The 18089-nt window shown below is 40.3% G+C and overlaps 1 protein-coding gene across 1 annotated transcript in view; it reads right to left on the bottom strand.

Annotated features, from left to right (window-relative positions):
* LOC101853914 overlaps nucleotides 1–18089 on the bottom strand; it is a 47562-nt gene that overhangs the window by 21080 nt on the left and 8393 nt on the right. The window contains exons 3-10 of the mRNA XM_005092201.3: nucleotides 17512–17701; nucleotides 15494–16218; nucleotides 14437–14565; nucleotides 12211–12324; nucleotides 10831–10949; nucleotides 5829–6628; nucleotides 1602–1767; nucleotides 240–457 (exon numbers count right to left, since the gene is read on the bottom strand). Of these exons, the coding sequence (XP_005092258.1) occupies nucleotides 240–457; nucleotides 1602–1767; nucleotides 5829–6628; nucleotides 10831–10949; nucleotides 12211–12324; nucleotides 14437–14565; nucleotides 15494–16218; nucleotides 17512–17701 (2461 nt within the window). The remainder of the gene's footprint in view (nucleotides 1–239; nucleotides 458–1601; nucleotides 1768–5828; nucleotides 6629–10830; nucleotides 10950–12210; nucleotides 12325–14436; nucleotides 14566–15493; nucleotides 16219–17511; nucleotides 17702–18089) is intronic.

Raw genomic sequence — 18089 nt, forward strand, 5'->3', positions numbered from 1 at the left:
TCTTTTCTGAATTTATAAATTGTCTAGGGTTTTGGTGAATGTATGCGTGCATACTGTCAAGATACAAAATGAAACAATAACATTCCCCGCGTGGGCCTCAAACAACCCGGCCAGCGCTCCGGGGCAGGTCACAAACGGTCAAGGCTAAGCGAGCCCGGCACGGAGTACGCTCAGCGCTTCCGGTAAGCGCTACGAGGGTTAACATCTACAGAAATGTTTGCTATCTTATACAAACTCACTTGTAAACTCAAATGTCCAATGCCTCTCATAACCACACTCCTCCGGAGAAAAAGACACATCTTCCAAAAAGACGGGAAATAGCATAGAACCACAGTCAGAAAAGCCTGAGTCCTCGTAGGGAGAGTTGATTGGGTAAATAAGTCCCAGGTCCTCCATTGAGGTCAGCAGCCTCTCGGAAAAGGCAACAACAGCGCCCAGGAACTCTTGCATCTGCGTCCTGACAGAAGAGACGAGACCGCAAGGCATAAAATTAAAAATTTTAAACATCTCCTGCTGGAAGAATACTACCGTTCAGGCGTCAATTTAGTCATTCAACACCAATAAATCTGACTAACTTTACTGCTGTTCAAACAGTACATACACACAGACACAAACACTTTCCAAATGTATAGACAGTCATGGAAACCATCGGCTCAAAAGGAAGTAAATCACTCTCATACTTGAATTCATATATTTACATAAGGTGGCGTCCAAAGGAAACTTGAAAATGTAATCACCGAATCATCGTGTTAAAGTTAAAGCCTTGCACTACCCACCCAAGCAGCATACATACCAATAAGTTCAATAAATTCTCTACCATCTGATACATTAATTCATCTATGTTCAGACATGCCCAAGATATGGTCACTCAAAAGTGTCTTTAAAAAATCAGGCTTGGCAAAATTGTGTCCAATCAAAAAAACATAAAATTGTCTTCATGTGTGTATTGAGGAGCATCAATAATAAGAGAATGGATATATAATTTTTATGGCAAATCCAAAGAATGGAGAATTTTCTCTCTGCAATAAATAATATTTTATTACAATAGTTTCAAACAAAACAGAAAACAGAGCAATCCCAAAAAACCATGCAAAACTTGGACTTCGCATTAAATGTGCTCCTTGTTATTTTGCTTAGGAGCCATTGGTTTTTGTGTATACACACACACATATATATATATATGAGAGAGAGAGAGAGAGAGAGAGCGAGAGAGAGAGAGAGAAAGAAAGAGAGAGAGAGAGAGAGAGAGAGAGAGAGAGAGAGAGAGAAAGAGAGAGAGAGAGACAGAGAAAAAGAGAGAGAGAGGAGAGAGAGAGAGGAGGGGGGGGGGGCAGGCAGGCAGGCAGGCAGGCAGACAGACAGACAGACAGACAGACAGACAGATGACAGAGAGACAGAGACAGAGTAAGAGAAAGACAGAGAGATACAGAGACAGCGTGGTGTGTATTTGAGAATGTTTGTATGATGCATAAAGTTTGACTGCGTTCAGAAGGTACTTTTACAGAAGCTGGGGAAAGCATGCTGCCAACTTATTTCCATTGAAGGAACGACTACTTTCTTTCACCTTACCGTTAATTCTGTTACTGTACGGGATTTCTCACCTTAGGATAATGCCGCTGGTGTTGAGCCGGAGCCAAATGTCCTGCCGCTGCACGCTCTGCCGGTCTCTGTCTGTGCACTGTGCCAGTCGTGACAAAGACTCAAAGAACCTTGTTGGAAGAAGCAGCTCTTCGTTGTGTTCAGTGAAGCATTGTGCATTCATAGAACCTGCGACAAAAGAAAACACCAATAAAACAAAAAATGGTGCAGCTGTAGCATGGGTATAATGCTCCGTTCAAAACTAAGACAAAATAAGAGGTGAGACCTCCGAATCCAGTCTACATTTTCCGTTGTGATGGATTTAAAGCCTCTTTCAAAACTAAGATCGCTGAGGAGTTGAAACCTCCAAATCTAATATGCATCTCCCAATGATAACAGTCAAACAGGTGTGCCTTTCGTAAAACTCCTAGCAACCCGGGTTCAATAATGCCCAGGATCACCCGCACCATACTCTGACATGATACCAACAGAGCTAACTATGTGCCTGTAAAAAGGAGGGGGAAAAAATGACAGCTATTCCAAAGTGACTATGAAACCTCCCCCCCCCCCCAAAAAAAAAAAAAAAAAAAAAAAAAAAATTTAAATGAAAAAATTAAAATCTTAATTCATTCCTTTAGAGTAGAGTCTGAAGTTCTGTAAGCTAAACGAGCTGGCAGAAAATATAAAAAACTAGGTGATAGAACGAGAGCAAAACATGCTCGTTAGCGTTTCTCTGCTTTGCAAGTGAAAAAAAATGGTACGACCCCACAACCAATTGCTCAAACCTGTAGGTATCTATTTCAAACTACAACTTGATCACAGAACTGAACCCTTACCTTTCCATTGAACATTCAGGGAAACAAGGACAAACGACAAAATGATATGATAAGTAATACAGTGGTGTCCACCAGCAAATCCATTGGGAAGCATGCCTTGGTTGCTGTAAAATTTTTTAATAATCCCTTCTGAGGGTTTCACCTGTCTAAGATGGAAAATGCTTTGCCCGCTCAGCCCTGATTTGAAACAAAACTCGCAAGTTTGGTTACGCCGGCTCTAAACTTAACGCTATGGCGAGGAAGGCAGTAGGGGTGCAATTTGGGGGGAGATGTGTTACCCTATAACGTGAGCCCTGAGCGATACAGATGGTCAGGGTAGTGAAGGTGTGAAATCTCACGATTGCGGAGAGTGCTCGAGTAGCGAGCCACTAGGCCTACGGAAACTTTCCTGGGTAGCCAGAAGCCAGAGGTGTGAAATTAGTTAGACCAATGCCTGCCGCCCTGATCGTATGCCAGCCGAGAAATGAGTTCCTCAAATCGTTGTTACATGATGGCAGAGAGGGGTGGCATTGGTTGACTGTGCTTGTTACACCGATGGGTGGAGATGAGGGTGGAAGCAAAGGAGATGTTCCAAACGTTTCTATTTTTAATAGGTCAAACAGTGATCTTATGAAAGTCAAGCACTGGTGGTAATTGGATAAGAAAGAGTGACGCATGTCATGATCAGACAGGACAGCAGCTGAGAGATGTGAAGTTTTGATCACTGCTTGCCCATCAAACAAGCGATCCTTGACCCCACCGGCAGGGCCTTTGACCCCCCCCCCCCCTTCCACCTCCCCCTAAATTCCCCTGCCTAAGACGGAATTTTTTTCTGGCTCCCTTGCGATTCCGTCTTACACAGGTTCCACTGTACTAGAAAAATTTTGTTATACAAGCTTAGGCAGAGATTACTCTAAACTGGGTTGTTTCTTAATTGGACACCACAGTACTAATAAGAAAAATGTAAATATTACTTTAAAGTTCATTCATATGGTGCTTATTCCAACATAGCTCTAGGCATTTGATTCTGTTCATAACCAAACCCCCTCCCCCCCAAAAAAACCCAAAAAAAAACAAACAAAGTACATGACATTTAAAAAAAAATACACAGCACCTTTCTGCTCAACTCTTTCTTGCTTTCTCTGCCTCGCTGAGTAGGCCTATACCAGATACCGTCGGTGTTCTAAGCAATCCACTTACGTTCATTACGGTACTTTTTACAAAAGAGACAAAAAACAAATTTTTGCTGATTTGCTCGTATCAGGAATCATGAAAAGCAAGAACTTTGTAAAGCTTGACCATAGCATTAAACTGCATTTTGGTGAGGTTGAAAGGTGCATCTTTGATAGAGCTTTGGAAGGGTGTGAAAATCGAGAATTCTTAAAATTTGGACTTAAGTGGATAGCTTGCCATAGCAACGGTATATATCTTTTTTTGTTTTGTTTTTTTCATTTTGGTAAGTGTTTTATGGCCCTCACAACTGCATAAGGTCATATGAGCGCGCGGTACACACTAAACATTTCAAGTTCCTAAGAAATTTTGAATTTCACCCTGGTGTCGGCCGATTTTGGACCACCAACAGGTCTTTAACATGTGCAACTTGCACGCGGGACCTCCGAGATTTTTAGCCTTTATCCGAGAAGGCTAGGTGTTAGATCTTACCTACTATAAGATCAGGGGTGTGGCTGAAAGACAGCAGTAGAAGGAGCCAAGGAGTAGCAGTAGAAAGGCAAGGCTGCAAAAAGAATCAGGAGCCCAGAGAAAGGAGGTGAGGGGGTGGGGGCAGAAAGTGGAGACGAAAAAACAGAAGGCAGAACATTGTTAGAGAGCAGGAAACGATGTGAAAGGAGAAAATTTTAGATGAGAAAATTGTCAGTCGCTATCCTTCGAGATGTTTGTTTTAGTAAGAGTTTTACAACACTTGCAACACAATAAGGTCATATAAGTGCTGAAGATTAGAGGTGTTACAAGAGCATAACAAACACAAAAAAGGAGGAGAGATCAAGACCATAGATGTTTGATAAGAAAGAAGGAGCAAACCACACCAGAGCACTCACCAACCACCCACCGTCGCAATCCAGATTCGAACCCGGGACCTATTGAATGAGAGGCAGACACCTTAACCTCTAGCCCACGAAATACACTTTCATACATATCCTCAAAAGAAACACGAATGGACGAAATAAGACAACCAATCATTGAGCCAAGTTCATTGAGCCAAGTTGCAGTTCTCAGCTTTACAATTCTTCATCCTCAGCACTGAACCTCCTCATCATGAAGTGCAAAATCTGAAGCAGACATCGACAAACACTTGGTTTGCCCCTGATAGCTCTGCTCAGCTGGTCTCCCCCCCCCCCCCTGCAAAAAGCAACAAAAGCTATATTATCCTGGACTTTCCATATCCCCTATCTGTTCAAATTCTCAAAGTAACTTGTTCTTGGCCTACCCCTGCCTCTTTTACCGTCTATATTTTCAGTCATCATCATCATCCAGTGCCAGATCTGCGTATGACATCGGCGATAATGGTTCTCAATTCACTCCTTTGCTCGGATGCTCTCAAAAAAGCTACGTTTCCCTGATCTTTCCCTGTAACCCATTTGTTTAGGTTACCCAAGTATGTTGTTCTGGGCCTTCCAATGCCTCGCTTGCCCTCAATTTTGCCAGTGAGAGCTAGGTGTTCAAGACCCTTATGTCTATTTATGTGTCCCCAAAACTGCATTTGTCGTTTCCTGATCGTTTTTAACATTGAGCGTCCCACGTGGGCTTCATCAAGCACTACCTCATTTGATTTCTTTTCCTTCCACGATACTCTTATCAGTCTCCAAAGATACCACATTTCTGTTGCTTCTATTTTATTTTCACTGTTTTTAGTGATTGTCCAGAATTCACAGCAATATAGAAGGGTTGACCAAACATAGCATTTCAGAACTTTCATTTTGGTGTTCATTGAGATTGTTCTATTTTTCAATGAACACCAAAATGACAGTTCTGAAATGCAATGTTTGGTAAGAGTAAGATATTCAAGGCCTTTATGTCAATTCAAATATCCTATTTGTGAGTAGGCCAGGCAGGCTTCTTTCAAAAGTAAAGCTATTGAGAAAAAAAAATCCCAATCAATCCTGATAGCCATCCATCCCTGCAAGTGGCAGTTATACACTACTCAGCCGTAAGCTGACAAAACACCTTTTTTTCATCTTCACAATAGTTTCAAGATCAAGAGGCTTTTTGTCAGAAAATCATTCAAAAAAGGCGATCTTCTGAAATTTGAATTCAAATTTATTCAAAAACTAGTCACAGTTTCACTTTGACTTTTTCACACAAGTAGGTAACTGATCAGGCTTTCGATTTTGCAAATATAAAAATTTGGCACCAAATATGAAAAAAAAGGCATTTTGTCAGCTTATGGCAGTACTGGTACAACAAGAAAGGACTCACCTGCAGTGATGAGGTTCCCTGTGTTTCTCAGATCTTCCAGGACCTGCACCACAGAGTGCTTAGAAGAGGACGTTCCTTGTTTCCAATCCTGCAAGGTTTCCGTCAAATCTCTCACATTCATGGTCAGCTGCTGATGGTTCACCAGCATATCCAGAGCCATCGCTGTTGGTAGGCAGACTTCCTGCAGTCCACAGATGTTCCTCATGCTGTCGAAGATCTCAGCCCGAGTCCTCGCCGCGTGGGACGTTGTACCCTCGCGGACTGGAATCACATCCGGTGGTGGCAACAAAGATACTGCTGGGGAGGTGTAGAACAAAGACATCACCTCTTCTGGTTGAATATTCTCTGGTTTGAGGGCAAAAAGTTTCAGATGAGCATTTATGCCCGGAGTACCCGTCCGCACAGTGTGGGCCAGACTGAAGAGCCGTTGCATTTCCGACTCAACCGAGTTGATCAGGCGCTTGTAGTCGAATGCCAAAATGAAGATGCACTTTGAAGTGAACATCCAAGGGCAGCAGTGGTGGAAAAAGCTATCATCTGACACAGAAATCAACTGCACGTTGATGCACGAGGCTTGGGATTCCTGTAGGAGGTATGTGAATGACTGGGCACAGTCTGTGATCACCTCCCCACTAGGCTGTCTCCTCAAAGACACTTGGAAGTAGGAAGCCCGGGAGTCGAAAGGGATATTGATGACATCGCCAAAGATGCACCGTACAAACTCATTGGTGCCGCTGCCAAACACAAACACTCTGACCTGAGGCAGAACATTTTTGCGAGGCTCAATTTCCCTTGGAATTCTGAAAGAATAAAGTATGATTGAAAAAAAAGTGCGCTCTTTGACCAACACTACATAACATGAAACAATACCCATTCACTTACCATAAGTGGCAATACTGGAAAAAATCATAGCATTCTTCATGAAAACCTTGTTCCTTGTATAAACTGTGTTACGACGCGGTGGAATCAGGCACTCATCAAATTTTAGACATTTGGAGTTTTTGATATCATCTTGACACTTATTCTGACTTATTCATTTATTTATCTTTTGATGAAAAAATACCCGTCTATCTTGAATAGAAGTCGAGATATTTGCAATTGAAGGAGTTGGGGATCGCCTGGTTTCAGAGGTAAAATAAGCAAGAAAATGAGCACCCAAGCTTGTTAACTTCAATAGCTTGAGAGTCCTTGAAAACTGTAAATTTAGACATTTTGTGCCTTTAATCAACATTTTCCAGTAAAATTCACATGGAAATGTGTTTTTAAATGGATATAAAATAGGTTAAGCCAAAAAAAAAAAAATTCAATAAAAATGGACAAACTGGCAGAAAAATGCCAGTTTCTTTGATTTCATTATTTTGACGAGCGTCGTATTTCACCACGATGCCTCACAATTATTATTGCAAGTCACAGACCCATCCAATCTTTCAAACCCCAAACCTGAAAATCATCAAGAAATTAAAGGAACCCTTAAATCAATGGCAAATCATTCAAGCTTGAAAAAAATATCTTACCATATTGATCATTACATGACAGTCAAAAGACACATTTGCGACCTATCATACTTCGGACATTCCATAAAAAGTGAAACTGCAGAGACGGAACACTGGGATAATGACCAGCTGAAAAAAATTTGACATAGTGATAAAGCCACTTAGTATTTCTTTTTTGGATTTTTATTGGAGGAAGGTTGCCTCTAATGTACAAGTGTCATGACGCGGTGGAATCAGGCGCTCGTCAATTTGTGGGCATGTAGAGTTATTGGTATCATCTTGAAGCTTGTTCATTTGTCTTGCCTCCACTGTAAAAAACTACCCACTTATCTTGAATTGAAGTCAACATATCTGTAGTTTGAAGGAGGTGGAGGTCGCCTTGTTTCAGAGGTAAAAGCAACGAAAAAATGGCTGCCAAAGTTCGGTTATTTCCATAGCTTGAGAGCCTGTGGTAACTGAACTTTTAATCAATATTTTTCAATAAAAATCCACACAGAAATGTTTTCTTGAAGGCACATAAAAGATGTCGAGCCAAAATAAACCAATTTGATAAAAATAGCAAAACTGGTGGGAAAATGCCAGTTTTTAAAATTTCATTATTTTGACAAGTGCCTGATTTCTTTTTTGTTTTTTCTTGGAGGAAGGTTGCCTCTAATATATAGAAACAGTGTGCTATTATCAGCTAAGAGGCTCAAAAGGCAAAAAAGTGACTTTCCATGAAATTTTTTTTTTTTTTAATCTATTGAAAGTCTGATGTCTTCTGCTTCATTTAAGATAAAAATAAACAAATATAATAGACAATAAATATCTTATTTTGATTTATTTTGAAGGTGTGTGTGGTTTGTTGCGAGCTTGGGTGACGAGATAAAGGAATTTGGACCTTGCTAGAGTGTAGCTGTGAATTATTTTTAGAACCATTACCTCACGGCCACCTGTGCTTCAACAAAGATAGTGGAGAATCTTTCCTTCAACGTTCTTCATTCGCAACTATTTTTAGATTTTGACCCCTTTTCGAGCATGAATGGTCTAAAATGTAAACAACTCTTGATTGGTAAATGGTAACTTCTAGCTCACTTCAAGCTTGTTTACGTAAACAGCTGACTGTGTGGGCGTGCCTTGCAAGCTGTTATCGTCTGTTGATCTTTCAGTTTTACACTTGGATTGACTTAAAAATTCGTTTTCATTGTGTTTTAGTGCTTTTAAAAGATTAATTAACCTTCCTCTATATCTCTCAAAGTGGACTCATTATCAAGAGGCCACCAAGGTGGTCTATGTGCAAGTATGTGTATGTGTGTTGGTGTGTTTGTATGTGTGTGTATATGTGTGTGTTTGTATGTGTGTGTTTGTATGTGTGTGTGTGTTTGTATGTGTGTGTGTGTGTGTGTGCCTATGCTCTCGTGTGTTTATGGTGCAATTGCAAACGTATAATTAGGTAGCGTAAACACGGCATGTAAGCCGACTCGCGGCCTTCTGAGCGCGTGGTTTCGGTGAAATGGGGGTAATTCAGATCTCTGTTTCTTTGCTCTTTTGCTACAAAACACCAAATGCTGAAAACTTTGAAAAAGTTCAGATTTTCTTCGTTACAATAGTGTAAGTTGTTTGTATATCCGAGTATTTGGAGTTGGAGAATCGCAGTGGAAAAGGAAGCCCCTCGCGGTAGGAATGCGCGGTCAGCAGGTTCAAAATTAACACCCATGCATTCGAATGCTTTGTAGAAAGATTGATGATTAAATACCATTTTTTCATTGCCGGAGAACTATACAGCTTTGAGCGTGGTTTCCCGTGGTTATTTTTTTTGGCCTTTGGCGTTTTGGATAGAAAACCTTGAAAAAGAGAGTCTAAGATTTCAAAAATCATTTTTAACATGAAATGTGTAAATTACCGGCTAAAAAAAAGTACCAATAGATAGAACAGTTCTTTTTCTATTAGAATAAAGTCATCGGCTTGGAATTATTTTGCATGAATCCTTCCGCGAAACTCCGGGGAGTACTCTGTGCACTACAGTATAGAGCCGAATCGCTCGCTGTGGGGACCGGTGCGGCGCCGGCTGGGACAATACTCAGTGTTTTTATTGAAATAACCACAGATCATCGTGTTTGAGGCAATAAAATACTGATTTGTAATGATTTCACAGTCTTGAAAAAAATTAGGCTTCATTTCTTTGTTATAATGATTGTACTCTGTTAATGTAGAGATGTTTGGTGCACTTGGTACTCTTTCATTATCTGTCAGTCATGGGGTTGCAGCCAGTTAGCGACTTCAGCAATATTCGATTGTTATGGTAAATTGAAACAGCTGCCATTCTCTTAAACACTGACTGAGAGGTAAAAGTATGGTACCAAAATTCTCAGGAGACATAGGCCTTTCATATGAAACATGAATTTGACATACAGCTACATTGAAAATTATTTGGTACCTAGTATAATGCTACTATTTTGTTGCATTTGACGTAGAGCCCATTCTTGTGAAAATTTTGTTTTGTCCTTAAGTTTTTTTTCTGTGAATGAATAGTACTTTATTTCTGTATGTTACCTTGTAGTGGGCATAGCCAAGATAACTGCTAAGTTTCAAGTCTGTATCTCAATTCTAAGACTCCTGTTGCTATGGAAACATGTTGCTCAACTTCGGAGACCATTTTTTTCCTTTTTGTGTTTCCTCACCTCGCACAATTAAAAGTTCTGTATTTTCGTCAAATATGGTCATATTTACTTTACTCTCGTCTTAAATTGTAGGGGAAAGGTGATAGTTTTTAAAAATAATGTTAACTGAGTTTTGAAATTTCCTTCATATGACTGATATTGACTGGAACAGACATATATATATATATTTTTTTTTTTTTTAAAGAAGTAAAAATGGCTCAGTGACTACTTAGAAACTTTCTGCAGGTCATCCTCCCCACATAACATGTGTCACTGCAGTCTTACTTTTCATGGGATAGCCAGATTACCTAATGAAGCAAAAGACACTGACAAATTTGAGGCAGCATGGTAAAATCAGGCACTCGTCAAAATATGAAATTGAACAAACTTGCATTTTTCCTCTGTTTTGGCAATTTCTACCGAAATGTTGTTTTTTCGGTTCAACACCTTTTATGTCTAATTAAGAACATGAATTCTTTGTAGATTTGACTGAGAAACATTGATTAAAGGCACACAAAAAAGTAAATTTGCAGTTTCCAAGGACTCTCAAGCTTTGGAAGACACCAAACTTTGACTGCCATTTCCTCTCTAATTTTACTTCTGAAACCAGGCGACCCCCATCTCCTTCAATCTCAAATATCTCCACTTCTATTCAAGATAGATGGGTATTTTTCACCGAAAGTAAGACAACTGGACATGCTTTAAGAAACACCAATAACTCCACAAGCCCAAAAATTGACGCGCGCCCTATTCCACCGCCTTGTGACACAAATTGCAGTAACATGTAAGACATTAGATTCAATGCATCGCTAGATTTTTGAAAATTTCCCATTCCAACAAATGTCCCGTTCTTGGCATGGTTGCACTTACCTTTGCATAGGAAAATCTCCTGGTGAGGGTTCAAAGGGGGCATCAGGTGGGCTGGACGGAGGAGACTCAGGGGGTAGCAGTCTTCCTCCTCTCTCTACAGCAACTGGCTGCTGGCCAGGCTAGAAAGCACAAAAGAAAACACCTCTCAATTAAAACTTTGTCTAAGTAAGCGTTTTACGGCATTTGCAACACAATTAGGTAATTAAGTGCCGAAGATTAGAGGTGTTACAAGATAGTAACAAACATAAAATACGAAGGAGGAGAGATAAGGATGATAGAAATGCGCGATACGATAGGAAAGAAGGAGCAAACAACACCACAGCACTCGCCAACCACCCACCAACTTGGACCCTCTAATGATCAAGTGGGTAGTAGTGATTTTTTTTTTAAAATAGACAACATTTATAAAGTGTATTTCCACAAAGAAATTGCTCGCTGACGTATATAATAATATGAAAATACTGATTCCTTCATTCCCTCCCTTTCTCTGAGCTTCAACTCACAATTAGAAAGTCAAGTAATGTAGGAGTTGAGGGGGGTGGGCACTCGAGCGTGTCCTCAAACAAAACATTATCTTGCAATCATTATCAGAGCACAGCGCTGTGGTAACCACTAAAATCATCTTCATAATGTCCACATAGTACTATTGCACATTTTGAGGTGTTGCTGTCTAAGCAATGCAAAGACAGAAGTTCTCTTCAAGGATGTCCCTGGTGATATGCAGACACTCCCTCCTAGAATCTAAAGACATAATACAACATTGAACAATGTATACAGCTTTAAATATCATGGCAGTACACTATCTTCGAATGCTCGCATCGATACAGAAATAGCTGCTTTATGTATGAATAAAGCTAGTGCATTCTTTGGAACACTCAGAGCAAGGGTTTGGGATTGCTGTGGCATTCGCACAGAGATAAAGTAGAAAGTCTACAATGCTGTGATCCTCCCCACCCTGTTGTGTGGTGCTGAGATCTGGACAGTGTACCAAAGCCATGCAAAGAAGCATTATCATTTCTATATTAAATGCCTCCGGAGAATTCTTGGGATCAAAGGGCAGGATAAAAGGCCAGATACCAAAGTTTTCAAAAGGGCAAATGCCAAGAGTCTGTTTTCTAAGTTCAGAAAGACTCAACTTCGCTGGGCTGTCCATGTTATAAGAATGTCTGATTTCTGAATCCTAGTAGGCAGTATTCTTTTCTGAACTGTCCTCAGGGATGTGTAAGGTTGGAGCACCAAAAAGAAAAGAAAAAAAAAATGCTACAAAGAAAACCTGAAAATGTCTCTGGAAGGACTTCAACATAAATACTTCAACATGGGAGAGCATAGCTCCTGACAGCACAAAGGGCAGTAGGCACAAGCTGTACAGAGAGAAGATACCTGGTGCATAATGTTGATCTGCTCCACCCGGCTGGCTGCACCACTGGACAACTCTTTCGGATGCTGCACTTGAAGACGAAGCGTATTCATTTGCCGGAAATCTAATTCTTTTAACTGTTCCAGAATAAAAAGTAAAGATTTTTCCTTTACTCTCCACTTTCAGAACAATTTATTCGATTCCAATGTTGATAGGCTAAACAGTTCAGTAAGGGAACAGTAAGAGATGTTTTATTGCTTTGCACGTAGACCGTAGCCTTGTAGTATAAAGTTAGAGAAATTGTTCAGTGTAAGTGTCATATTGTGTATTTATGTACGTATTTATGTGTGTATTTATGTGTATGTATATATTTCTAATTATGTGTTTACGTATATATGTTTGACATAGTAACCCAAATTTCTCCACAAAGATCAATAACATGTAATTTATTTATTATTTATTTCACACCTGTTCACTACAGCATGCATCTCCCTGACCTTTCTGCATGACTTATACAATAACAGAAGCAATTGCTCTCTTTCTCCCTCCTCTCCCCTTAAAAAAATTAAACATACAGTCAAACTCTGTAATACCGCCAACCTTGGGATGATCATCAAATCGGTGGTACTGTGGGGCTGGTAAAAATACAGTTTTAACACTGTTCTCTGTTAAATACATGTGGTAGCCTACAGACAGCCCAGTGACAAGGGAAATTATTCTGCCATGACTGTAGGGAGGACAATATAAATATTATAATGAGTTTTTCTCTCAATCAGGAATGTTATGAGGTGGCCCTCAGGCCTTCTGCATGTGACAGTTGCTTGCTTCCAGAGTCATGTGAGGAAGAAAGGGAGATTATCTCTGCAAAGTTGCCAAGTAGGTGCTCTGCGTCCTGTGTAGCAGGTACCTCTAGAAGCCAGTCCGTTGGTTATGTTGTTGGGGGCAAACCTACATTAATTCAGTAAAGACAGTACAACCCGGGCAGTTTGCTGATGGCGATTTAAAGGGCAAATAATATGTTTATATAGGTGTTCCTTTTCTACACTGGCAATCCTTGGCAGTAAGTAGGGCTGGCAGTAAACTGAGTTTGACTGTACATACACAATATTTTTCTTCATATAACAAGGGACAGCATTCAAAGATACAGTGATACACAGTAGTATCCAGTCTTGACAAGGTAGGCTGCCGTAAGCTCACAAAACTACTTTTAAAAATTCACAGCAGTTTCAACATTAAGAGGCTCTTCGTCTGCGTAACCATTTTAAAAAGGCATTCTTACGAAACTGGAATTCTAATTGTGTCACGATGTGGTGGAATCAGGCGCTTGTCAATTTTTGGTCATATGGCGTCGGTAGCCTAGTGGTTAGGCTCTCAGACTCGCAACCGTAAGGTCGTGGGTTCGAATCCCGTCAGGGGCCTGACGTTGTGTCCTTGAGAAAGGCACTTTACACGAATTTTCCTCACTTCACCCAGGTGGGAATGGGTACCCGGCTATAGACCCATGCGCTATACAAATGCTATTTATTATTTATTATTATTATTAGAGTTACTAATATCATCTTAAAGCTTCTTCATTTGTCTTGCATTTGGCGAACAAAATACCCATCTATCTTGAATAGAAGTCGAGATGCTTGCGATTGAAGGAGGTGGGGCTTGGCTGATATGAAAGGTAAAATTTTGATGACTTCCAAAGCTAGAGTGTCCTTGAAAACTGGAAATTCACATTTTTATTGCCTTTAACGAATGTTTTTCCATAACATCCACACAGAAATATGTTTTGAAAGGGACATAAAAGGTGTTGAGGCAAAAAAAGAAAATTCGAAAAAAATTTCAAACAATTGGAAAAATGCAGATTTCCTTGATTTCACTCTTTTGATGAGTGCCTGATTTCACCATGTTGCCTCACAATTTATTCAAAAACTAGTCACAGTTTCACTTTGATTTTTTCACACAAGTAAGATAACTAACCCGGCTTCTGATTCAGCAAATAAAAAAATTGGCGTCAAAAATGAAAAAAGGTGATTTGTCAGCTTACAGCAGCAGTGTCATCACATCCGAACATCACACTGAACCTTAATTAAATCATTTTTAAAAATTTGAAAAAATATGATTGATCTGTTACAAGATTTCATTCCTCATTTTAAGAAATTTCCCTTCTCTCACATGGATCATAACATTTAATCAAAGGACTCTATAATCACTCAGCGTTTAAATCAAAACAAAACAACAACAACAAAAAAAGCACCTACCTTCTCAACAGAATCCAGAGGAATGGTGTTCATGGAGAGAATCAAGTCTCCTACAGCCAAATCACTGCTCGCAGCACAACCATCCCTATCAATCTTCTCCACCAAGACATATAACTCCTTCTTTTTCTCCTGAAAGAACAGCAATACGGTTAAAAGAGTTTTCTATCTGCGTCTAACAGACCACGACAAACCTATCGATGAGAAGTTATGATTTTCACTTGCCAAACCCAAGCAGATGAGCATCGTAGACACACACACACACAAAACACAAACACACACACACTCACCAAGTTGACCAATGGGTAACAATAAATTTAATGTTCAACCGCTGGTGATGGAAGCGTGTGATCCGTCATAACCCATAAGCCCTGACAACAACTCGTACACAAATCATATGTGAGGTGACTGGTCGTTGTTTTGTTTACCTAATCTGTAACAAAGTAACAATGGACATTAATTTGAACTTGCGACAGAAGCAGAAGCATCGCTCATTATCCAAGTGGTTTGCGACCCAGAGTTTGTTTAACCATGGCACTCAGTCTTCATCGTCTTACATTTGTTTATTTTACCCATGCACAAAATCGGCAACAACAGATAAAAAAACTAACCAAACCCCCCCCCCCCCCCCCAAAGCAAGCAAAACAAAAACAAAAACAAGAAAAACAACAAAAAAAAACAACAAAACAAAACTTCTTACATCCCACGCCTCCACACGCACCACCACCACCCCGTTTAAAAAAAACCAAAACTTTTGAATTCGCCTTACAGCAGTCATAGGCCTGAGATCAGCCCCCAGTTTGGACCTCAGAAGGGAATAGTTTGCTTTCTTCATTTGATTAGTCCTGCCCAAGATGGCCACCTGTTATAAGGCCACTTTTCTCCTTGACAGTGGGTGGCGGTTTTACACAGGTTCGACTGTGTATATATATATATATATATATACATCTTTTGCATGCATACAAAGAGCTTAACCGTTTCATGGCTGAGACTGATGAACCTGACTCTCAACACTTTCAGTAGGTAGGAAAGCTGTCCTACCAAAGGGTTCTACACTTACATGATATCTGCGTTTTCTATCAAAACCAAACGATGCTGCATTCCCCTTTTCCAGTTCAATGGCAATAGTTTTGTCTTCCCAGATCACGTACTGGGGAAACTTGAGTACACAGTAATGCCACAAACAGGATTCCGAGTCACACAGCCGGTTCGCACACACTGCGACGGGGAAGCCACTGGACGCAGGAGCATGAGAGAGTGGAGGTAGGCCTGGTCTTGTATTGGTAGGAGATCTGGGGGGAAACATGGGGCTCTCTGAATAGTTTTGTCTCTCGTTGGTGGGAAGTGGAGGGGTCCTGTCACCAGTGGGGTTACCATGGGTCAACGGTGTCATGCTCCCATCTTCTCTCATCGTGACTTCGATGTCTGTCACAGACATACCGGGGTAGGGGTCGCATGGAGCACTCCTGGAATGGGGTTCAGATGGGTTGCTGTAGTTGTAGGATTTCTTGCCATGTCCTGATGGAGGTTTCCTGTCATTTCTCCCACTATTAGACCCTCTGATGTGGTGAAGCTCCGAATCTGGTATGTGACCAAAGCCATTCTGCCATGGAGCACTAGGTTCAGCTGGCGGAATTTTGACCTTGGGAATGCTGCCGTTCATCAGCTGGTCCTGTGAGCCAATGGAGACACATCCGCTACCTGTAGACACGATGGAATGAAGCCTGCGGAACTCAAGTCCAGTCTTCTTGCCATTTGGTGGGGAATCCTGATAGCCTGAAAAACCTGCCACAAAAGGAGAGAGACAGCAGTTAAGTCAGAAGTTGTATCTTCTATTAGAAGAGAAGCACAATGATACTATTGATACCATAGATGGACAAGTGGGATCAACCAGCAGCACTCTCTAACCACCCACAATGTAAATGAAATGGCCTCATTATAAGTCAGTGATAATTCATACATCAACCACTATAACAAAATCAGTTTCTTTAGCCAACAACAGTTCCCGATAAGTTTTCAAGAAAATGAAAATGAAAAGGGTACACATACACACCCATGATGATGCTCGCAGCGCTTTAAAAAAAAAAAAGACCGAAAGAGACAGCTAAGATAGTAACAGACACAACCAAACAGTTGGACTGAGGTCTAATCTCCTGGAGACAACAACAAATGACTTGTACTTCACAAGCATCGGAGCAAAAAGATAGGGATTTTCCGTAAAATATTTCCCATGTGTAGAGACCAAACTATGTGGTGTCCGTAGTCTAGTGGTTAGGCTAGCGGACTCGTAATCATGAGGTTGCGAGTTCCGAGTTCGAGCCTCAGGCCCCATATTGTGTCCTTAGGAAAGGCACTTTACACTAATTTTCCTCACTTCACCTAGGTATGAATGGGTACCCAGCCAAAGACAGTGAAAGATCTTGCCAGTATGTTAGTGTTTTAGCGCCTATAATTTGTAGCTTGCACTGTATGCTTCCCAGGAAGTTGAGATTGCTTCAGAATGCTATCAGTTCTGCGGGGTAATAGATTGTAAATCACTGAGAGCTTGCTGTTGAATGGTAGTGAGTAAATTAAGTTCTAAAGTTTAGTAAAAGAGCTGTTGTAAGGAGAGCTCTACACAGACATTATTGTACAGCAAGTCAGTTCTGAAACCTCACCAGTCAGATTCTGACGGGAACAGATGAGGATTATTTATAATCTGTTAAACCATATAACTTTTATGCTTGTTGCAATTTTTTTAGGGTCTACCCTTATCTTTCTTCCACTAAAAAGAGTTTGTCTTCAGAACAACAGGTCACACATTGGAACCATTTTGAGTACATTTAGGCTTAGTAAGAATTTTACAGCATTTACAACACAAATAGGTCAAAAGCTAGAGGTGTTACACATGGGAATAACAAAGAAAAGAAGGAGGGGAGATAAGGATGATAGATTATAGGAAAGGAGGGGCCATAACTGACCAAAAGTTTTCTTTCCTAATGAAATACGCTTTCAAATGCAACCAGAACTGAAATCAAGAGACTTATCTCCCCAACTTTTGAGAAAAAATATTTTAAACAAACAAGAAAGAAGCCTTACGAGCAACGTGGAGTTTCAAATTCTCAGAATCCTGTTTCTGGAGTAATTCCTCCACTTGTTTTTTGTTGAACTTGAAGATGCACTCGTTGCGAATGTGAGTAATCCTGTCGCGCACATGAAGCTCTCCACTTCTCACATGGCATTCTTTTTTTACATTTTCCACAAGACAGGCAGTGGTTCCTACAGGTAGCTACGGAAGACACAACAAATCCTTATCATACTATGCCCCCAAAAAACCCCAAAACTAATCCAGAATCAACACATCTAGGGGGAAAAAATTTAGCTTATCTACAAACAATAGTTGTATCTAAAAAAAAAAAACTTCAGACCTACTTATTATTAATGGACCATGGTTTTTTTATCTTCAAAACTAGATTTTAAAAAACCCACAAACTTGCTGATTTCAAAATGAACCCTTTCAAAAATAATTCTTTGTTTTGTTGTTAAAAGAACATAAAGGAAAGTAAAATGATGCTGTCACATAGTGAAAGGGCCAAAATTGGGTAAAACATGGTGAAAATTGACTAAGTGGCTATGGGGTGGACTAAATAGCCTTCGTCCAGTAATTATTGCACTAC

Source organism: Aplysia californica, unplaced genomic scaffold (assembly GCF_000002075.1).
Source record: "Aplysia californica isolate F4 #8 unplaced genomic scaffold, AplCal3.0 scaffold00042, whole genome shotgun sequence".
Classification (NCBI taxonomy): domain Eukaryota; kingdom Metazoa; phylum Mollusca; class Gastropoda; order Aplysiida; family Aplysiidae; genus Aplysia; species Aplysia californica.